We start from the raw sequence: 24,467 nt of genomic DNA on the forward strand, positions 1-24,467 counted from the left end.
GAGACCATGCTGGTTTGTCTCCATCAAAAGACCGATTGTCGCTCGTGCGCGCTGGTCCCCAGAGTTCCAGGCCGCATAGCGTTAGCGTTAGCGTTAGCGTTGTTATGATATACTTCGTAGATTGGATACTAGCGACACTCACGTCTCTTCTGAAATTCTCAGTTAGACTACTTTCAGGAATAATGCTGAGGAGTAAACATTGGTTCCAATCTAAACAAGAGTAACAGAAGCATGACTGTCGCTATTCCCGGCCACGCCCATCTTTACCATAACTAGGGATAGGGAAGGAAATGTTGATGTAGTACTTACTTAACGAGAGGCCACCGACTTAGCGACACCCTCATAAGTGCTACGGAGTTGGAGGGTTGGGTATGGTATTCGGTTAGGATTCACCTCAAGTTGGCGATGCAACCAAAAGTATGTATTGTTTATTTGTTGTTTTTTAATCTCTCGATAACCGGCTATCGAAAGAACATATTAATTTTGTTTAGTGATAATGAATTTTAAGAGTCATGACGGAGAGCTTGGGATTAAACCCATGATTTTCTGCTCAGTAAGCAAAAACGATCCCTCCAGGGTCATCGAGCATCTCAGAACCATAACGCTTCGTGACAATACAGGACTACGTTTTCGCTTGATATGCAAATAGTTTCTGAGGTTAATGTTCAATATCAAATATACAAATGATGGTGGCGATTTATTGTGCTGTGGAAGAGCTTGGGGTTAAATCCATGATTTTCTGCTCAGTAAGCAAAATCGATCCCTCGAAGGTCATCGAGCATCTTATAATCCACAGCGCTTCGCGTCAAAGTACGAATATATGCATGAACTATCTATTATTGAATAACTATTATTTACGATAATTACATGAAATAAATAAAATATAAACTACAAACAAAACGTGACTGCTAAAATCTCAAAAAGATATTCTCCCAAATATATATCACGCCACCAGGAATCTCAAAACCATTAGACGTTATAATGATACTCTGCACATGTTAGACACAAGAAGAGGCAAAAAAGCAAGCGTCCGACACACAAAACCCGTCAAATCCACTTGCAGTCACAATCAACGATTCTACGAATCGCGAGCGCTCACGAATCATAAAACCGCTGACTGCGACACTCTGAAAGCGAAATTGACAGGCTCTATGCGTCAAACACCTGCCCTCCAATCTCCTCCCGCATCCAACAGCACAAATCTCCATTACAACATCTAACGAATTCAAAACTCCGAAAATCACTCATCTATAGCAAGTGAGTGGAAGCCACCCTGCATGCAACCATTTTTCATGATACACTTTTTCTGCCTATCTTTCTATTAGGCCTGTGGACATGCGTTAGCTTCGAAACTTCTAACCAAACTGGGTAAATTTTCAGATCATAAAAAAAAACTTTCAAAGGTAATTACAAGTAAAATAAATATTGATTATTTTACGCAAAAACGAGCAAGTAATATTAAATCTCTTGTATCATATGCTAATGCAAATTGACTGTAACAAAAATAATATGCTTAAATAAAATAAAATATTAATAAAATTATATGCAAAATTTACAAAAAGATCATTACTTTATTGGTGAGAAGTTTTTAATAAGTCCTCCCAGTTCCTCTGCATACAGAACAAATCTGATACTCTAATCAGAATTGCTCAGTCTGCATGAAGCAGCCGATTTCATCAAGGAAGTTCTATTAACAACCAAGAATTAATCGTTTGAGGTATACTGAAGCATTAAGAAGGTGATATGTGTCACTATAGGAAATCATCATCGTTGCAAATATAAAGAAATTAAACATAACCCTTTGCTTCAGTACCGTCAACCTCCATGTCCATGGGGAGGGGCTGATCCCCAGAATTCCAGGCCGCATTTCCAGAATCACGTTCCGTCGCAGCTCGTGCTTCTGGTCTTGCCCCGGTGACGTATTTCAATAGATCTTCACGAATCAGCAGCAGTTCGGTGCTGAACTTCCAGCTGCTGTAATTCGTTCCGTTCAACTTTGGGACTTGAATTTTCTCCATTTTACCTGGCTTCAATGAAAATTTTCTTCCGTTGTTGATCCGTTTCTTGGCAACCCAAGCGCTGGGCCCATAACCTCTTGGAGGTTAAAGAGAAGTACAACCTGCTTGGTTGGTGGTCTAACAGTAACTAACATTTATTTTCTGAGATAATACAAATTAATAATAGCATGGTTTGCTTCAATGTAGACTAAATTTGCAGAAAAATGTAATTTATCAGAACATGCTTTGATAAGCAACTTGTATATAGTAGGTTAGGTGTATATAGTAGCTGTAGGTTAGTTGTAGTTGTAAATAGTAGTTATAAGTAGCCTCCTTTTTCCAATTCAAATCAAACCAATCCCACCAAGGTGGTCATACTTTAAAATAGGCCTGATAGGACTAGAAACTGTAAATAATAATTAAAATCTCACTGTACTAAAGTTGAAAAGACGCATCTGTGTCACTTGAAAAATGCATACATGTAAACCACACAAACACAAGAAATAAAGATCATTTAACTAAAACTAAAACTTTGCTTCAATGTCGTTCTTGTTTCTACTTCAACAATCACATGTCAAATTTCAACGACTCGAAGTTGTGATCGGAGGTAAACTCTAGTAAGAATATTTAACTCTCGATTTTTAGACCTGTGCAGTTTTACCATAGAGGTAACTCTAAGACAAGAAGGTCCCGAAATAACGTGCTCAACTTTTTGGCTCAGCTCTGGTACTCTCTTCGGTCCCAAGCTAATCGATTCACCCCTCGAAACATGGGAAAATCCACTAACCCCTCATTTTATCTGTCAAACTTCCATAGCGAATCAAAACAAACATTGTGTAGTAGTAGAATTTCGACTGGACCGAAGATAGTACCAGAGCTGAGCCAAAAAGTTGAGCACGTTTCTTCAGGACCTTCTGGTCTTATAGTTACCTCTTTGTTTATACCCCGAACATATTCCAGTGTTTCTAGTTTCCACCGGTTGGATTTACCATAGAGGAACTCTGAGACCAGAAGGTCCCAAAGAAACGTGCTCAACTTTTTGGCTCAGCTCTGGTACTCTATTCGGTCCCAAGCTAATCGATGTACCCCTCGAAACATAGGAAAATCCACTAACCCCTCTGTTTGTACAATACGTCGTATATATGTACACCTACCCTACCGGCGATACACACATTCACACAATAAGATACAAATGATACCGATGATAACAATAAATATATATCAATAGTTTCACTGCCTCTGCCATGGCAGGACGGCAAAGCAATCGGTGTTGTTTTATTTTATATCCGTAACACAACGTAGGGATCCCGCCCGTGCGCGATCACCCTCATTTTATCTGTCAAACTTTTATAGCGAATCAAAACAAACATAGTGTAGTACTAGAATATCGACTGGAATGGGGTACGTTAATCGATTTGCTTGGGACCAATAGGCTAGTCAAGTAGTGAGCCAATTCAAAATCGTTACTTTCCACCGGTTGGTATAAATTCGTCGGTGGTATAAACCTGGAAGGCGCTTGTTACACTCTTTCATGAGTCCCAATTAATCATTATACAGCAAGCGGTGAAAAGCGTTTATTGCACTTTTTAATAAATATCTAATAACCGTTGTGTAAACACTCACAATATTCGCAGTTTAAAAATTGTCGTGGAACACCAAAATAAGCGCTTGTTACTTGGATTATTTCAAATAAAGTTTTCGTGAATGTTTTACATCCCTAATAACCGGGTACCATACACTAACGCTATCATAGATGGTACGACCATACCACATAAATTTGCGATGATATCCCGAATTGGTGGTTAGGCGGTTATTGTTTATGCGGGATGTTTTTACATTCCATCGACCCTGAAATCTAAATATTTTAATTTTTATAATAATTATAATAATAATAAAATCATAAACCAACATCGCACGAGTTAAACAAAGTCAATACTTAATTAATAATAAACTCAATATTAATAACCTTTCAACACTACACCAATAAGCCACTTAGCTTTACAATTGGTCATATGAATAAAACAGTATATATGACCTAATGTCTGACCGTCTACACGAGACGAAAATTAATTACTTTATTCATGTGTTTCACTTATATATTTTTGCCAAAACATCAGCCTTATACATGCCATAAGACAACTACATCCCAACAATCCCAACAATTGCCTATTGTAGAAACGACTTCTTGACGATTTTATTCAACTGCATGCTTAATAATACTTGTATTATTTTGAAAAATAACTTCTGTTCAGGCTTTGTTCACACAAATCTGGAGAATTTATTCAACCACAACATCGAAATATTTGGTGTTGAATAAAGTATGTCGAGAAGCTTTTATTCGACTTAGAAGAGTTGTAACAGAGCTTATTCGATCCAATTTTTGATTATTCAGCGTTTATTAGACATCATTGCTTCCTTAAACAGCGATGGTATAAAGGTGTATTTAGACGCTTGATTCTCATGTGAAATAATGTTTAATTAGACACTATTATACATTTATTAAACGATTATTCAACTACGAGATAATTAATCTGAAAATAAGAACGGGACAAAGCAGGGTGGTTCTTCTCTTTAAGGATTATTGTGTCATTATTTCTGTCGATGCACGCACCCAGCACACAGATACTAGAAAATTTATTACATACATACATACATACATGTCGTTAAACGAGATTCGAACCATGACCTTCCGATCACCAGCCGCTTGCTTTACATTCTGAGCTATCCTAGAATACATCATGTGGGCAGCTAAATAAGCAATAAAAGCTTGAATCTGAATACCTATCAGCACTCCTAGTCGTAGCTCTAGCTAGTTCAAGGAGATGTGAGAATGATTAATTCATTCATAGTTGTTTAACATAAGACCAACGTTACATCTCCATTTCGATGGAAAGGGTGCTATTCTTTTCGATAGATCTATGAATTGGTTGCCGTGAGTGATACGATCTATGATTACGATTTAAATTAATTAGGCGTAGAAAATAAATAAAAAAAAAAAGGTTGATGTTGGGATTGAACTCGCGACCTTCTACTTGGAAAGCGGAAACGGTAACCACTATGCTACCAATTTCGTTTTGTTGTTAACCTGAAGCAGTGTTGTGCAATAATGAAAGAATACGCCATTTGTAAAGCATTTACAAAGCATGAAATTAAAACATGGATGCATAGTTGTATAAGAGCTATTTTGCTGACTGTATTCACCTTTATTCAGCAATATTAGTAAGCAATGCAATGAAATCTAATAATGGAGCTAGAAAACAATTATTATACGTATAATAAGGCATTTTATTAAATCAATGTATGTTATTAAATCAAACTTCGGGTGTTAAATCAGGAAGACAGTCATCGTTTGTATTGTTTTTAATAAGTATATTAATCAAATCAGAGACATCTGCGGAAAAGTTTAAAGAGCACATAATTTGGTAACCCGGTTTATTCAGCATTGTACACTGTTATAAAGCATTTATTCAATCTATATGTTTATTTGTGACTCTAAATTGTTTGCTGGACAGTGTTGTGGAATAATGAATCTAATACGCCGTTTATAAAGCATTTACAAAGCATGCAATTAAAACATAGACGCATAGTGGTATAAGAGCTATTTTTCTGACTGTATTCACCTTTATAAAGCAATATTGTAAAGCAATGCAATGGAATCTAATAATGAAGCTAGAAAATGATTATAAGACCAAAGATGAATACGTGAATACGTGAATAAGACGTCTAATAAAGCATTTTATTAAATCGATTGAAAACAGTCAAATTAAAGCGACAATGTATGGGCAAATTACACTTATTCAGTTTGTTATTAGATCCAACTTCTGGTTCTGAATAAGGAAGACAGTCAACGTTTATAAAGCTTTTAATAAGTAAATTAATCATATCAGAGCAAACGGCGGGATAAAGGCGCATCTATCGATCTCAATGAGCTTTTTTCAGCACATAATCCTGTTTTATTCAGCATTGTACCACAATTGTACACTGTTATACAGCATTTATTCAATGTGTATGGTTATTTGTGACTTTGAATTGTTTGTTGGGATACGTCCTATAAGAATGCATAAACGGTATGTGTGACGATTTATACATTTCATTTGACACATGATCTTTATTAACTTTTTGCAAGGCGTCTGCTTATTAGTTGACTTATTCATTTTATGAATAATCAGCAACGGAAATTTTCCAAAAGGTATAAGGGGATTTCTATCCGTGTAGCTAGACATATTTATTACCCGGTCGACTGATATCCGATACGAAGATTTGGCTGGCTACACTATTTCTCTTGCTTACCATCAAGTACTGCGCATCGCAGCTCTTTCACAACTTCGGATTGGTAGTGCGATGACAATAAACTACATGAACTAAACACGCGATTGTGTAATTAATTTAACGAACCATTCAAACAGATTCATACCCATACTTTTTTACCGTTCCCGCCACTAGATGGCAGTGCAGCAACTTCGCTTGCAAATATTTCGTCTCCATTTATTTTCTTGCAACCGGAAGTCCGTTGCACTTTGACAATCAGCTGTATTTCGCTCGTTTTGAAATTGAACGGCGAAAAGAGCGACAAAGAGAGAAAAACGGTTAGCAAATCAACACAATCGGACTCGCGTCGTATGCGAAGAAGAGAAAGAAAATATCACTAACTGAAACGGATTTTTTTCGCTGCTGCTGCTTAACCGTCGGATTTTTGTAAAGTTGTTTTTCAATAGTTCAAGTAATCAGAAGTGTACCATTTTTATCAGAAATTGTAGCTGAAACTTACTATCAGCAGTGAAAAGTGAAATTTATTGAATATTTGCCAGTTATTGCGTGGGAAATTGTGTGAAAAGTCGGTCGGTCGGTGGTTGTTTTCGTTTGCTGTTTTTGCTAGTTTGTTGGAAGCCGCTGTCCTTGAGTGAAGCGATTTTCTTCGGACGGTTGATATGTTTGTTTTGCCGGTTCGGCCGAAAATTCCTGAGCTGTAGTGTTTGGTTTTGCATGAAATTGTGAGTATTTATTGCTTTGAAGTCGGTCGTATTGGATTTTGTTTGAGGTAGAATTTTATTACTTCTGTCGGTAGGTAATTCGATGGATAATTACACGGAAAGCAGTGGAGGTGATTCATCACCCGACATGAACTCCAGCGTTGAACTGCCGTCGCCTGATCGTTCGATTGTGATGCCTCGAAAGTTGACTTTTGGGTTGTCTCCCGAGAATGATCACCTTGCAGGCGACTATCATCGTGCTACGTTGAATGTTAGTCCCCGTAAACAACAATCAATATCGCCTCCGTATCGGAAAGTCCGAGCGTTGCGATTGTTTGACTCTCCGGCAACACCGAAGACGATCATACAAAAGTCAACAAGTAAATTCATGAAAACACTCGCCAACGTTCCTTCCAATGATTTGGATTCCCTGGTCAAACCGTTCGATGCCAATGGAACCATCATCCATGAGAAGCCTCGCGCCGTCCCGTTGCATCGGAATTACGATAATTTGATTCCTTCGGCCAATGTGAACCCTTTTACACCTCCGGGAATGTTCATGCGAACGAAAAAGCGAATGCGATCCGGTCTGGAAGGTGGGGAGACACAGCTGAATTCCAGTTTTCCGTCGATTTTCCCGTGCAACAAAGTCAATCAGCCGCCGTTGCGGCAAACTTTCGGTTATTTCCAAAGGTCATGCAACGAATCCCTGAAATCGACAAGCCTGCTAGAAGACGATTTCGGAGAAATCCATCAGGCTCCGAAGCGGTTAGCTCTGCAAGATTCAAACATTTCCCGATACGAGAAAGAGTTCCTTGAGCTGTCCCTTCTTGGCGTTGGAGAGTTTGGATTGGTTTATCAGTGCGTCAACCGATTGGACGGCTGTGTGTACGCTGTAAAAAAGAGCATCAAACCTGTTGCTGGAAGTTCCTTCGAGAAAACCGCTCTGAATGAAGTCTATGCTCACGCAGTTCTCGGCAAACATGACAACGTAGTCCGATATTATTCTGCATGGGCCGAGAACAATCACATGCTGATTCAGAATGAATTCTGCAATGGTGGAAGCTTACAAACCTTGCTCCAAGAGCGCACTCTCAAAGAATCGGAGCTTCGTATGTTGCTGCTTCACATCTCCGAAGGCCTCAAATATATTCACTCGAACGATCTCGTTCACATGGATCTTAAAGCTGGAAACATTTTCCTCACCAAAGTGCCAATCCGGCCGTCTTGCTCCAGTTTCAGCCATCACCAGGCGGACAATGCAGACGACGGATTCGAAGATATTTTCGAAGATCTAGAAAATGAGTTCCTAGTTACGTACAAAATTGGTGATCTCGGTCATGTCACCTCGGTGAATGATCCTCAGGTGGAGGAAGGCGACTGTCGATACCTGCCGAATGAGATTCTCCAGGAAGACTTTTCCAACCTGCCGAAGGCGGATATCTTTTCCCTGGGAATAACGTTATACGAAGCAGCTGGTGGGGGCGCTTTACCGAAAAATGGTCCTAAATGGCACCAGCTTCGAAGTGGGGTGTTCCCTGATCTTCCTGCGATAAGTCGAGAGTTCAACGAACTGATCAAGGTGATGATGCACCCCGATCCAGAGAAGCGACCGTCATCGACGACGATTTTCAACCATCAGTAAGTTGCCATCATTTGCTTCGGGGTGAATTCAACTAGGTAAAAGTCTTCTAAGCTAAAATGTTTTCTTTTTTTTGTTTTTAGAGTGCTTTCGCCAATCGATTCTAAAAGTAAAGCGCAACTTTGTCTCGAGCTCAGCATGGAACGGCAAAAGAACGAAGTTCTGATGAGGAAGCTGAAGGAGCAGGGCAAGATGCTCAAGTCTTATGAGCAAGCACAAACTCCAAGTGAGTAGCATTTGTTTATTAACTATCTCACACCGATAATATATTGCGTAATAGTTTGATATTACGCGTTTTCATTTCTTCACTCAATTGTGTTGGCATTTTAAGGAAAATTAAGGCATTTATCCGTTTCCTTATTTCGTTTCTACTTTTTTGCTAGGTGTACCGGCACCTTCACGAGCTGAAAAACTCGGTGAACACTCGCCAAAACGGATCAACTAGCATTAATTAAATCTTTGTAAAAAAAAAACATTACAGTAAACGATTGTGGTCGTGGGGAAAATATCAATGTTTATTTTCAAAAGTCGAACTGAAAACTACCTGGATACATATCTTCTTCATAACACAGCATTCCTTTCGGAACTACTGCCAGTCCTCAATGTGACCAATGAGACCTTCCACAGTTACAACAAGATGTTTCGATGGGTTCTGTCCTGTCCAACTAGACCCAAAGATGTAACGGTTTACTAAAATTGTCTTCAAATCAACACATTCTGGATTTCAAACCAACATAATACAATGGATTGGAAATTTGAAGCTGCACTCTAATGGAGCCAATACACACTGCATTATGGTTGTACAATCGCTATGATTTTACCATGCAACGTATGGTTGTACCGTATGATATATGGTAGGTATAACCATACTGCCGTGAAATGACAATGTGACGTAAATCCATTTCATGAATTGTTCAAAAAACATACTTTTATTTAACCTCGTAATGATTGCGAAAAGTATCTAAATTATTACTGGACTTTTTGAATATGATCTTAAAAAAAAGAAGAAGAAGCCAACAATCTGAACCTTGATGTTTAAAAAAAGCTTTTAATTGTTCAGCACTTATGTATGGCTACCGTCACATTGCCACTTTTCTTCAAAATCAAATGTTATGCAAGTGTTAAGTGTTGTGAAAATAAATTTGAGTCTGATGCTGGATTGACAATCATCAGATTGGCCGAAAAGTTATGAATCACCTGGAAGGAGAAAGTTAACAATGTGTAACATTTTGTGGTGTGGTATTTATCCGGTTCGGGTACGAGATTCATCGGTCGGTCGATCAAGAAATGACCTGGTGTTAGCGCTTCACAGCTATCTGGGTTCGTCGATAGAACAAATCGGCCTAGAGTTTAGGCAAGCTTCGATTTGGTAGAGAATTGCAGACAAATTCTCGTACGTTAAGGCTTCGGCTCTTAATTCTGCCACAAGATGTCGCTTAGCGCTTTCGACCGCGTATTCCCATATATCTCCCATATGCGGCGCTGATGGAGGGATGAATGTCCACTTTATCCCGAGATTCGAGAGGAATCGGCTTGTTTCCTTGTTGTGAGTACTTGCTTGATCAAAAAGTGTGATTCGCGCCCACAAAGTTGGTCCCGCTGTCTGACCAAACTTCGTTCGGATAACCGCGTCTGGAAATGAAGCACTTCAAGTTCCAAGGAAGGTGTTAGTTGACATGTCGCCCGCTGCCTCGAGATAAACGGCCTGAGTTGAAAGACACACATACACCTCTATACATAGCCTTTGGTCACCTTAACTCCACGAACGCACGTTACCTTGATCTTCAGTGATCCAGCGTAATCTAGCCCTAGGTGAGAAAATGGACAAGTCGTCAACACCCTGGCTGGCCGAAGGCTTCCATAAGCTGACTTGCCATCCTTCCCTTAAATCGAACACACCGAGTGCAACATTGAACGATCTTGCGAACTACCGTCTGACATCCTACTATCCAGTACTGTTGGTTTATAACTGCTGTTAGTAGGGACGGTCCAGCGTGAAGTGTAATTCACGCATCAATAACTCCGTTGCCCGATGATTCTGCGCAAGATGATTAGGTACTTGATGTCGTACGGCTGACCAGAGTTCTGTAGTATATCACCTAAACGCAAAGTTCCTTGTTCATCCAAGAATGGGTGCAGGGCTGAAAGAATATGTTCTGATCGCATCGTTTCGCCCTTCCGCAACAGCTCGAGCTCAGACCCGAAAGCTTCTTGTTGGACAGCTCGAGTCAGTTATGCCCTCGCCTGATGCAGTTCACTCGGTGTTGGTTTCACTTTATCAAATCTTACGGTACGTACGGAAGCCATCAGTACTAATAACGTTCCGTTTGGTGCTAAACTACGCTAGATTAAGAAAGGGTAAGTGCGGCTTGTGCTTAATAGGCCGGAAATGGGGTAGTTAACCCTATCAAAGTACAGTACCAAACCACACCAAACTAAAATATAATACGACACTGTTGCCGAAGACCGTCACGTATTTATGTATTTTAGTTTTTCTCGTGAATTCTGAAAATGGCAAGCAACGATGTTCTAGTAATAATATTTGCGACAGAAGTCTGGTGAATATTTCCATCAATATGTTCCAGGGGGTCATCAATCAAGAGTCGCTCCTCACTAACATTGTTGTCGCTGCTGGCATCTGCCGAGTCAAATCACAAACACCTTGACAAAAGGTGCCAAAGAACAGGCCCCATCTGCTTTGAAACCGTACTGGTCTTCTGCAGGGTACCACAAGCACAAAATACCCAAGGCCTTCACAGAATCTGCTTGCTCCGAAAGCTTGGTACCGGTGATTATTTTCGCAACTCAAAACCCGCTGAACCTAGGGTCTTTTTTTTTTTTTTTTTTTTTTTTCTTTATTTTTGTGATTTTTAGCCGTAGGCTAGTTCATCACATCCTAGGGTCTCCGTCGCCTGTTCCTTGAGCTGCTTCGCTTCGGCTTCATCGTCTCCTCCTGACAAGAAATCATCAACGTAGAAAATCAGTTGTGATTCGCTTTACTGCTTTGATTCCGTGCAAACCTCCTCAAAACTGTACAGAGCCGATAATATTTGACCTGTCCTGCTTCGTCGATCCACAGAACTCGCAAGTAGTCTCGATCCTCTTTGGTCACCCAAACTTGGCGGTACATTTTTGCATTATCACCGCTGAATGCCGCTCGATACGAGCGAAAGAGCAGAGATACTGGCCAAAGATCTTCGTTGTTATTTGGCCCCGCTAGAAGTCGATCGTTAAATGACACTCCCGCCGAGAATACACTGAAAACGGCGCGAAGCTTTATCGTAGAGCTCTCCTTTTTGATAACCGCATGATACGGTAGATAGAAGCATTCCGCAGGATTTTTATTAATTTCCTAAGGTGGAACCTCCTCCATGTGATTCAGCTCCAGATATTCACGCATGAAGGCTTATAGCGAATTTGTTTATTATTCAGTTCCAACCTGGATCGGGTATCAAGATTGGGTCTGCTTGTTTTCTGACAAACGTCAGTTTGATCGTTTGTTTTTAAAACCTACCTCAGGTTGAGGTTCGCACTGACAAAAAGTTCGGTTTCGCACTGGGTTGGAACTGGTTCCAACCCCGATAATAAACAAATTCGCTATTGGAAGATTGCCGTAAAATCTCAACGCAGATGTCGCCACTGCATGATGATGATAATGTTGACAGACTGCATATAAAATTCGTGAAAATTAGCGTTAAATCATAATTTTCATCAAGCCTGTGTAAAATCCTTCCAATATAACATTCGAATTGAAGAAGAAAACGTTTTCACGATCAGACTGATATGCATCTTTGACTTTTCCAGTTGAACTTTCATTAGATATATTCATTTCATTTCGCGGCTCCATCAATGCTGCATTGTAAATATGATGTAAACAGAAGTAAATTGCTCAATTACTCAAAATAAAGATGATTTGTATTCTTGTTATCACTTTGAAGACCATCTAGCACCATTTTATAGTATGGTGCGTGTTGAGTAAAGCAAGTTCCGTTGCGTTTTCCGTCGAAAATTGTGAGTATCAATATGTTTTCTTAGAAAAGGCCAAAATGAACATTTATTTAATATTGGCGTCCTATACAACCAATTCTCCATTACCACCAGCATAATACAACCTTTCATAAGTAAATGAACTTAATTTCCACTTTCATCTTAGTGTAAATCTCACATATTTACCATTTTCTGAAAAATGCAGCTGCGCAGGAGGTAACCTCTCCCTGTGGGTGCAAACTTGTTATGCATAATTTGCCATGAAAACATCTCCGATCCATACCGAAATAATAACAAATAGTTTTCAAACACGTTTTCTTACACGATTCAAGCAAAAGTTTCCACGGGAAATTATTAGTTTTTCTTAATGGACCGATTTGCCCCAAAAAGCGTCTGTTTTACTTGGAAAATTTGGAAACTATCCTCCTTCTAGTAGTTCTCACTTCGAAATGTAGGTGGCGAAAGCTTGGAAAAGTTTCACTGCAAGACGCCAATTAGTAATCTCCGTAATCTCGCTTGAATTGGCGTTGATGGCACCGTCGAAAAATCGTCTCTTCTAGAAAACATTGACAGTTTCTTATGGGATTTCTCGGTGGAGTGAAAGGATAGTACAAAGTCCGCCATGTTTCACGCACAGTCTGACGTTTGCTTATGGATTTTACCATAGGAGTAAAGAGCTACAGAGTCGCCGTCAACGCCCATTCCGGTTGGATTTCGAATCGCTTCTGTATCGACTTAAGTAGAGTCGGTGTATAATGAGTCACGCCAAGTCTAGTCTAGTCTAGTCTTAAGCAGCTGTCATCGATGCTCCCAGGGGTGGCTTCGAATTGTGTTGTTTAACTTTGAAAAATAGAGCTTCGATTTCTCAGCACAACGATATTTTTATCGATCCCGTAGACATTCATCTCGATTTTTAAAGCAAGATTTAAATTTTTGATCATTGACACTAAATCTATTCGTTGACAGCTCGCTCCCATAAAAAGTCCCACCAAGGGGCGCTAAGATGGTGATTTTTGCTATTGTCGTTGCGTCTATTCTCATTACGTGACAAGGTCGATTTGAAATGTTCAACCTCCTTGATTTCAGAAGAAGTCAATTGGGTTCTTTAAGGGTATTGAGGTAAATGTATATTCGTAATCTGCATTAGAAATGGAACCCAAACCCAAAATTTCATCAATTTTGGTATACTGGAACTATTTTAAATATGTACGATTACATATGCAAAAATCACCTTATTAGCGCCCCTCGGTGTCACTTTGTATGGGAGCGAGCTGTCAGTTTGTCAGTTTAGTGCCAAACAGTGAAGTTATTATTTTGCTTTAGATCTTGATTTATAAATCGAGATGAAAGTGTGTGGGTTCGAAAAAAATATCGCTGTGCTCAGAAAACGAAGCTCTTCCAGATGATATATAAAAACCAATATATTTTTCAAAATTCAAGAACCCAATTGTTATTTGTTACGCAGCTCCGGCAGTTCCAATTTCCTATCGCTATCCTCTGACACTAAAGGCCTAAACACAATGTGGGCGGAAGCGGAACGGAAACGGAAAGTTTGACAGTTGTCACAAATGACCTCAAGATGCCTAACCGAAGTCGATTTGGTTCTAACTAGTTTTCAATCCGACAAGTTGGCTTACTCAGATCCGTCTTTTCCGCTGCCGCTGCCGTTCCGCTTCCGCTGTCATTACGATTGGACCTTAACAGAGGCGTTTCCTTAACCTCAATCTACCTGTACACCAAATCTCAAAACAAAAAAAAAAATATATATAAAAATATTGCTTGCAATGGATAGATATCGAGTAAACTAGAAGATTAATAGTGTATTTTTCAACCGATTCGAGTGTGAAATGAGAAATCCGACAAATATGACATTAAATCTGGTTTTGAAAGTTGGTGTACAGGTAAACAGTGAAGTTACGGGACGCCACTGGACACTACTGTAGCTTATGATCCGGTATCGATCAACACTCTCGCACGCAAGAAGCTTCCATCCATCTTCTGCACATTCACAACCGTCGTTAACAGCTCAGAATGGTGCGACACTCATCTACGGGGAACTCCGCCATCCGAACTGCAACGTTTTTATCTTCACTCTCCGTCACGATCTTTTCCGGAACCTCATTTTCACTCGGCTTTTCTTCGGCAAGTTTCTTCGCAACGGAACATAGCGGCAGTTTGTGCTCCGTTTGTACACTGATTTACCGTATGCGTGATAATGTTTGCACCATCGTACAAATAAGGTTCCCGTTTCACCAGTGCACACAATGCCTTGGTTTTCTTTACATGCACGTAACCTATAGCTCATACCGTAGTAGGCTGTGTATAAAAGAAAATGATTTACTTAGTTTGACAGTTGCACCAACCGGTGAACACTCGTGTTTATTTCAGTTACCGTGTGGACGTAATTTGTGATGAACGGTCCATATATTTGAAATGACGTTTCACATTCATCTAGTGATGGCCGATTTTCATTCGAATTATCGATTAATCGATTAACGAACCGAAAGTAAAATATTTGCAATCGGTTATATCATGCCGATATAAGCATTAACTTCTCCAGAGGATCGTTTCAAACATGTGCTGCACTCTCATTGGTGGAAAAATGGCAGCACAGCGAACAAAAAAAATCGATTAGTTGTTAATCGAGTAATTAAAAAATGGGACATCTCTGATTTTGGTGTGTTTGTTTTGATAAAAATGACCGCAAAATTTCATCTCTACCGAGGGGGCAGCAAAACCACAAAATTACCTTGCATACGAGGGGTATTCAATGGATGAAAGAGACCGTGAAAGAGGACACTAAAATAGAAAGTGTTTCTTCCGACAGTTTCATCTTAGTATTCATCTTTGGTTGCACCATGCCGAAGCGGCAGCGTATTCGTGATTTGTCGCAAATCACGCAAAAAGACATTTCAATAGCCGTGGGAGTGTCCCGGTGGACCGTCAAAAGGGTTTTAGACCGAGAAAAGAAAGGACAACTATCCGCGAAGGTGGCCACAGGTCGTCCGAGGTCAGCTCGGGTTCCGAGGGTTATCGCTGCTATCAAAAGGAAGATTCGGGTGAATCCAGTGCGTTCAATAAGGAAAATGGCAAAGGAACACGGGATCAGTGACTTTACGGCACGGAAGATCGTAAAGTAAGATTGCGGGCCGAAGTCGAGGGCACGGAAAAAACTCACATGATTACCAACTGAATCAGGGAGCTACGAGTCGAACGATGCAAGAAAATCCTGAACTTCCTTAAGCTAAAAAATCCGGTAATCCTGTTCACCGAAGAGAGCATGTTTACCGTCGATCCCGTATCAAATTCCAGAACCGACCGGTATATTAGTTCTCTTCCGGTAAAATACGTGGCCGACGAGCACAAGAACGTGTATCTGAACAAGCATCCTGCTAGCGTTATGGTGTTTGGATTGGTGGCTTCCGATGGCAAAAAAAAAATGGAACCGGTGTTCATTCCAGAAGGCGACAAGGTCAACACGGAGGTCTACATCGGGATTTTAAGTAAGTATGTTCTTCCGTGGATCAAAGAACAGTACGGTCCGAACCCAAATATTGTATTTCAACAAGATGGGGCTCCGTGCTACACCGCGAACCGCACTCAGAAGTGGTTGCAGGAACATCTTCCCTTCTGGGCGAAGGATATGTGGCCGCCATCCAGTCCCGATCCTAATCCGCTGGATTACTCAATATGGCACGTCATGAAGGCCAAGGCCTGTTCTAAACGCCACCCGAGTACAGCAAGCCTCAGACAAACATTGACCCGTACCTGGAGAGAAATGGATCCAGACTACATTATTAGAACCTGCCGTGCATTCCGGAAGCGTGTGGAGGCCGTAATTGTAGCAAGTGGAAACTCGATCGATAAAACATCCCCCCTTTGAAAAAATAAAAAAAAACTCGAAAACGAAATTTTGAGATTTTTTTTAATTTTGACATTGCTCAATGGTGCAAACCAAGGTGACTACATATAGGTGTTCTAATGTGTCAAATTCATGATTCAGCCATCTTGGATTTTGTATGGGACAGCGACCGAGTTTATTTACAATTTTCTCTAAACCGCACTTTCCCCCCCCCCCCCCGCGACCTCCTCGCTTATATAGAGACAAAGCTGTATCACCATTTATATACCCACCATGGTGCAAACATTATCACGCATATGGTAGAAGAACATAACTTGGCATAATCGGCATAATGGGACGGCCTCATGCAGTTAACATATTCTTTTGAGCCAGGCTTCGTCGGTCTTCTACACTCATTTGTTTAAACTCTTAACAGAAATACGTATTATATTCTTTTAAGCATTTCGCGCACTTTTGGCTCGATGCTACTGCATGTAGCGATTTCACTTTCTTCTCGACATTCACTGATATGGTTGCATCCTTTTTGAAAACTTACTTCTTCGAAAATGCCGAACACGTCTCCAACGGTTCATATCGCTTCTTCACGAACGACAACAAATTCTCGAATGTCGGTTTATCGTTCTCGATCAGCTTGTGTGCATCTCCTTGTCCAATTTCTCCAGCATCAGATGGATCAACCAAGATTCTCCAAGAGCGTCTAGTTGATGTACTATCTTATCGAATGTCGAAATCAACTTGATTAGTGCCTGAGGACTAGCATTTATGAATTCCGGTTGATCCATGAACACGCGAATCAAACAAAACGCCGTATACCGCTTCTTGTCGTAGTAGGCATACAAAACATCTCAAGCCTTTCCGTAGTTCGCACTGGAAATCATGAATTTGTTTACCAGACGTTTGGCATCTCCGTCCAAATACGAAAAAAGATATTGCATCTTTAGCAAATCCGAGATGTCCTGTCTGTTGTGAATGGTTGGCTGATTAAGGTCCTTGAACGTAAACCATCCCTTTACGATAGTCACTGAACGTTGAAATGTAGACTAACAATTGAAAAGGGCGTAACTCCAAAATGACCATATCGAGAAAATCGCTTCCGAATTGTGATGAACTAAAAATTAATCCTATTTCGCGAATTTCTATTTTCTGGATGATTTTTTAAGCTTGAAATATAGTTATTAGTGTAATCTATCGTCATGCATCATTAAAAACACACACAAAAAAAAAGTTTTCTTTGTCGTGAAATTGAGAATAAAACATCATACGCCCTGATAATTTTCTTACATGTTGTTACCCCCTGGATCTTCCATCCTTTGAACTGCCAACACTGGTGATACGCCGCGGAAATACACCCTCGGGATTTTTTGTTTGTTGTTCCGCCTTGTTCGTTCGTTTCTTCGTTCGCAAATTTTGTGAGAGTGGAATTACGTCCGGAGATTTTCTTTGATCTTCTTTTTGTTCGTTGTTTACACGTGAAATATCAATCGGATGCATTTCAAATTAATCGGGCGTGACTAAATAGAGTAGAGCACTACTTCGTCGTAATCGATCAGAAAAGATCAATAATATCAATGATTTCACCATGCACAAATCAATAATAGAGTTCTCCAGATGCACAAAAGTGTGCGTGAGACCGCGCGCTACCTTTTTAAGTAGTTGTGATATCGCGACACCTTTTTGTTTCTTCTTCTTCTTCGTTTTTACGTATGGATGTTGGATTCTAGTGTTCGTGAGATTGCGCTTGGAGATCTCTATAGGTTTGTTCTGATGCGTAAGTCCATTAGCTACAACATAAATCCAGTTAGAGCGCATCATATGAATATTTACGCTCATTGTTCTCAAAACAAAAGAAGCGCTCCTAGCGAATCCTCTTTTTCTACGTTTATCAGTAGGACGAAGAAAATCTAATGGCGTTTCAATGCGTTAGGACGGAACTGAAACTCGTAGAACGAATTTAGAATCAAGAAGCAGTATTAGATTTTAAACAATATCGCAACAATTTGTGACTCTTTATCAAATCCAACGGTACGTATGGAAAGGTGAATGAATTTAGAAGTCATCTTTGACAAAAATATTCCATTTTTTGTTTAAATTCGTTCAGAAAAGAGAGGTGAAACGCGGGTTGTGCTTAGTAGGACGGAAATTAGATCAAAAACCCTACTACAGAATCAGTTTTGCATAGTAGAACAATATAATTCGTAGTTCTGGTGCAAGGCGTAACAACCAGATGCATCATAGAGTTGAATGTTGGAAATACGCCATGTAAGAAGAAACGTTTTTGATGAACTGAAGTGATATTGTCTTCTACTTTTTCGTGTTTATCGAGTAGTTTGTGAACTGTTCTCTCTATGTGTGGCAAAATATGGTTTGTTTACATTTTGGAGCTACGCCCTTTTCAAATGTTAGTCTAGAAATATTGATCGCTGGGAGACGAACACTTAACTGGGGTGCAGCATTCGACTCCTGATCACCGTCCGGAAAAGCTTTGGCTCTATTCGACTCCTGAGCCAACACTGCATTCGCCGTTACTTGTTATAGCAATAATTGTCGCTGTGTTTCCATCAGCAGCTGCATTGCATCTTTCCAATCCTAGGATTCTGCATTCGTTCGCTGGTTGGGGGTCGACTCGATATCATCCAGAAACGTCTCGAACATATTCTTCGCTCGGTAGTAGACACCGAAAAAATCCTCACGCATATCAAATAGTTCTCAGCTAGCACTTTGATCTGATCCACCTGTTCTCTAACCTCACTTTGCGAGTTGGCATCGCTGAGGTTTTTCGCGACCACACCTGTGTAGGATATCGCACCCATTCAACACACATGGGCCGGAAGTGTCAATCGACTCGATTTACATAATACTGTTTGACTGAAACTTTCATGATATTTTTGGTTTTTAAACAAAATTTATTATATGTATTTACATAAATTAAATAACAATCTTCCATCTATTTTATGCAGATTGATTGTGCATATTTCAAGAATGTTAATGTCGGCGGTAACTGTTCTTTCAGTTGTTTTGTCAACATCAAATAACTGCACTGCCGTTCTACGCATATCTGTCCCATATTACTTTTGGACGTTTTTCAAATAACTTTTTTAGGTAGACTTTGGAATGAAAATAGAAAAACATATAATTTGTTCTGGGTTTTTGTATAAAAACAATATCAAGTCTAATTGTCCCATGTTGAAATTCTACGCATAACTGTCCCACAAAGATTTTCTTGACTGAATCTATCATAACGAATCGATTTGTGTACACAAATTATTGATCAAAAGAAACGGTATAAACCATTTTAGGATGTGTTTTATTTTATGAAAAACGGGATTTCACCAGCTTCTAATTTCAAACAATCCCCTATAGTGTCTACGTTTTTCATGAAAAGCCCCTTTTATAATATGATATTACGCAGCATAAAGTTCAACTCCGTACAGAAGAAATTTGCATGTGCATGTCAACTCATCCAAAGAATTTCTTGAAATCATCGAAGCCCACGCTCAACGATCGTGTAACTTATTGATCTTTTGTCCACAGCATGTCAGCCGCCATAAATCTATGGTTGGACTCAAAATTATTAAGAACAATCTCCTTTAGGCCTACGTTCATCTTGCTAAGGAGTAGAAGTTTATGTTCTAAATAGTGCATTCACCATTAGTTTCTTGAAATGCCCATACTTTTAATAGTTTTATAGAAGTAGCAATGTCAACCAATTTATTGTTGGTATAATTTAATTATGAAAAGCTATACAAACTATTGCACATGTCACACCAAATTGGACTAATAAGCGCGTTTTCACTTATTAAAAAGTGTGATAAAATTGCAAGTTTACATCATATCGTCTTGGTGTCTTGGGTGCACTTATTCCTTATGATGCAAGCAATAAGTGCTCCCAAGACATCAAAACGATTTGACGGAAATGTGCACTTCTATCACACTTTTTGCATTTTTGGGACAGTCCAGTTTCAGATGCAATCAGCAATATCTTCCAAAACTTCGCGGAGAACGTAAGCACGCTCATGCTAGAGTCGGTGTATAATGAGTCACGCCAAGAGTGAAGCCAAGTCTACCTATCTAACTGTCAAACCAGCTACCTATCGTGCAAAGTAAACAAACATTACGATGCTATGAAAGGTCTACGAAAGGTATTGCAATAAAAATAAAATATAATCGAAGAAATGATAATAAACACGCTCACTTTCAATTGTCATGGGATACGTTTGGTAATGATCATTAATGAGAATTTCTACTATTTTTTGTTAAGATAATTTGACAAAATCACTTATATAATGATTTACTACAGCCGCTATTATTTTTTCTCGCTAGAAGTCATTTAAAGTTGATGTAGAAGTCCTCTGTTGCCAAGTGAAAAGAAAGGGAATCTTTCGAAAACCGTGATGCGAGTTCAACTGTTTTTCTCTTGGCGTGACTCATTATACACCGACTCTATTTCCAATGAGCAGAAATGATTCGAAACATTATTTGCGATTTTCTCAGAAACAACTTTTTAAACATGGGACTAATATGCGTAGAACGGCAGTGCAAATGATCGTGAAATTTACGGTACAGAACCCTGAAGCAAATCAAGATCAGTTGCTCATCGTTATCTAATATTATATTTTCTCTAACTTATAAATGCTGATGCTTCCTAATGTAAACATACACATTTTTCATGAAAAACCATTCATTCCTTCCAGGCCTTGTTGTCCTCTGCTGTCCGAAGAAGTCGTCTCCACTCTATTCGATCCATAGCCACCATCGCCAGTCTCGTAGTCTGCAAAGAGTCTGTAGGTCGCCTTCTACTTGGTCGATCCACCTTACCCGCTGAGCGCTTCTTCTTCTTATTGGGTCGCTTTCGAGAACCATTTTCACTGGGTCGTCGTCCGGCATTCTTTCGATGTGCCCAGCCCACCTTAGTCGCCCAATTTTTGCAATGTGGACGATGGATGGTTCTCCCAGCAGCTGGTGCAATTCGTGGTTCATTCGGCTCCTCCACGTTCCGTCATCCATATGTACTCCACCGTAAATGGTACGCAACACCTTCCGTTCGAAAACACCTAGTTGGTCCTCCACGAGCATAGTCCAGGTCTCGTGGCCGTACAGGACCACCGGTCTAATCCGCGTCTTGTAGACAGTCAACTTCGTGCGGCGACGAATTTTATTCGACCGGAGTGTCCTCCGGAGTCCAAAGTAGGCATGATTCCCTGTCATAATGCGTATTTGAATTTCTCTGCTGGTATTATTTTCGTCACCGTCAATCTGAACCAGTGTTGGGAAAATATCAAAAAATCAAATCTCATCAACGCCCAAGATCACGCTTGATTTTCGTAGACAAAAATCCACAAGCAAACAACTGCGGTTGATTTTGCAAGCTGTGATATCGCAGCTCGGAATATCAAGCTAACAAAACTCGCCAACTGCAAATCTCACCAAACTGTGGTGAGATTGAGTATAATGATTTTTGCATTACACCCGAATGCAACCGAAACTTCCATAACGGCTTGCAGCAGTCCCTTTGCGTCTGCCATCGGTGAAGATTAAAAAGAGATAGCAAACTATGCTTTCTCTTTCTGAGAAAACGATGTGTAATGGAATCATTTTCGTGTCGACTCAACTCTCAGCTTGATTTTTGCACGTTGTGAATAGTCTCGCAATATCAAAGGAGCTTGTAAAATCAATATCAAGTATGATATTTTGTTCCAATATCACGCGTCGTGATATTACGAGCGCATGAAAGCGGAAAAATATCAATTGATTTTTGATTTTGCCAACACTGATCTGAACTCTTAGTGTGATGTTAACATTGTCTTCCCTAGAACCTCTTCCTCTCATGTATTTTGTCTTTGATGCGTTGATGGCAAGTCTAATCCGTCTAGCTTCAGCCTTCAGTCTGATGTACGTTTGCGCCATCGTCTCAAAGTCCCGTGCCATGATGTCGATGTCATCGGCGCTGGATGTACTTCTTGAAGATCGTACCTTTCGTGTCTATCCCAGCTCTTCTGATCACACCTTCTAACGCGATGTTAAATAGCAGACACGAAAGTCCATCACCGTGCCGTAGCCCCCTTCGATTCGACTCAAAGGGACTCGAGAGTGTCCCCGAATTCTCGAACAACGCACATGACTCAATCCATTGTTGACCAATCGCGTCAGTTTATCCGGAGATCCGTACTCGTGACAAATCTGCCATAGCTGATCTCGATCGACTGTCGTATGTGGATTTGGTGTTCAATTGGACTGTGTATAGAAACTGAGACCAATAAAAACAACTATTAAGGCCTTTTCTATCTAGGAATAATATCAAAATAGAGATTACACTGTGGAACAAAGGTTCTATTCACCTGCCCGGTGGATCAATATGGGTTTATTTACATTGAATCCGGTTGGTACAATTTACACATTTACTTGTATTATTTACATGTCTTATTCCGGAAAATGGGATTCCGCTAAACGGTTTTCCGCAAATGTATAATCGGGTTAACTAATACGTTTATTAATTTATTAGTTAGTCAAAATTAGATCGATGTCACACAAAATCCTCACGATACTTATAGGTTTTAGAAGCCAAAATTATCTTCTTAGATTATCTTAAACGAATAAGTCAGCTATCAGTTCTGTAGGAAAAATATCGTCACTCGGTTTTCTTAAAACAATCGCACAAATTTCATAACACGTCAATCTCATTGCAGGTACCCGCAAATGCCGAAGCAGTGCCACTCGCGAACTGACGGTATCAGACCGTAAGCTACGATCCTATTCACGCAAGAAGCGGTCCACGAACCTAATCACCACGCGACGCGGCATCCGGGACAACAGCAAGAGCAAGGAATACTGAACCTGGGAGCGCGATATTCGAGAAACAGAATAAGGATACCACCGATCGATAATAATACTGAAAGGCAGCCGACAAAATCATCGTGCACAAGCGAGAAATTCTCAAGAATGCGGACACTCATGGCGTTATAATCTAAGGATTCAACAATAACGCAATCGGATATATCACAAATGCAGCACCGCGCAGACGGACATCGAAATTGTTTTATAAAATTTTATTTTTGGTATTTTTATTGTTTTCGGAATTATCCTTCTACTCAAAATTTACATTTTACTTTTCTCACTTAGTTTTTCGAATTTTTTAATTTTCTAAATTCTTTTCTAGTATTGTTTTCTTTTCTTTCTCTATTGAACTGCTAAGTATTTGCAAACAGAACTCTTTTGTATTTTAGGTTTGTCAGGATTAAAGTGTTACACAGTTACATTATTTTGAAGCAAAAGTTGAACTAAATTAATCGTAAATTTTAAGTGTTCGAAATTGTTAATGGTAATCTAGAAATATGAAACCAACATCAAGATACAAATGGAAGCTGTGAAACTTGTTGATGAGAAGCGTGCCTTTCGAAATGCGAACGATCGGCTCGAACGAAGAAAGTATGTTAAAATGTGTAAATGTCAATGATCAAATAGCAAATCCAAAACAGAAGGAAGATACACGGTTCGCTCTGAGAAAATAGAGTCAAAATGCAGAATAAACTGCGGACGAAATCCAATGTTAACAAAAAGTGAAAAACGACGAAAATTTTGTGATTTTAAAATATAAGCACCATCGTAACGTAAGAAAAGAAAAGTCGATGTTCAAAAGGATAATTTCCTAGTTTGTTGTTTCTTTCAACTCATCGTGGAAGAATGCTAAGGTATGAGCAGGTTTCAGTAGTTTGTAAATAGTGTATTAAGTTTCTTCCAATATTTGCCGTTCAAGCAAATTTGATAGGTTTCTCCATCCACTTGCTCCATTGCCATAGAACTGATCCTTATTGACTAGTGTCGGGTAGGGGTTGAATTATGTCAACCATTTTTGTGTTAGTCATCGCTTCATGTCTAATGTTAGCTCGTAAGAAAACTGTTCCAAAAAGGGTATATTTTTGATAAGTGATTTTCCTATAGATATCTAATGAAAATGTAAAACCAACAAATGAAAAAAAGATTTAAAATAAAGAGATATGCCAAACACAAATCCT

General features: G+C 39.6%; 1 protein-coding gene across 1 annotated transcript; it reads left to right on the forward strand.

Moving 5' to 3' along the window:
• The first annotated feature begins 6,698 nt into the window (after positions 1-6,698).
• Positions 6,699-24,463, forward strand: LOC135706463 (wee1-like protein kinase). Its single transcript, XM_065228076.1, has 4 exons — positions 6,699-6,988; positions 7,063-8,608; positions 8,693-8,835; positions 23,142-24,463. The coding sequence occupies exons 2-4, from the start codon at positions 7,071-7,073 to the stop codon at positions 23,285-23,287; spliced, it is 1,827 nt and encodes a 608-aa protein (XP_065084148.1). The 5' UTR covers positions 6,699-6,988; positions 7,063-7,070; the 3' UTR covers positions 23,288-24,463.
• Positions 24,464-24,467: the final 4 nt, after the last annotated feature.

This window comes from Ochlerotatus camptorhynchus, unplaced genomic scaffold (assembly GCF_037179485.1).
Source record: "Ochlerotatus camptorhynchus isolate MF236.1 unplaced genomic scaffold, CSIRO-AGI_Acam_v1.1 ptg000281l, whole genome shotgun sequence".
In the NCBI taxonomy this organism is placed as follows: Eukaryota; Metazoa; Arthropoda; class Insecta; order Diptera; family Culicidae; genus Ochlerotatus; species Ochlerotatus camptorhynchus.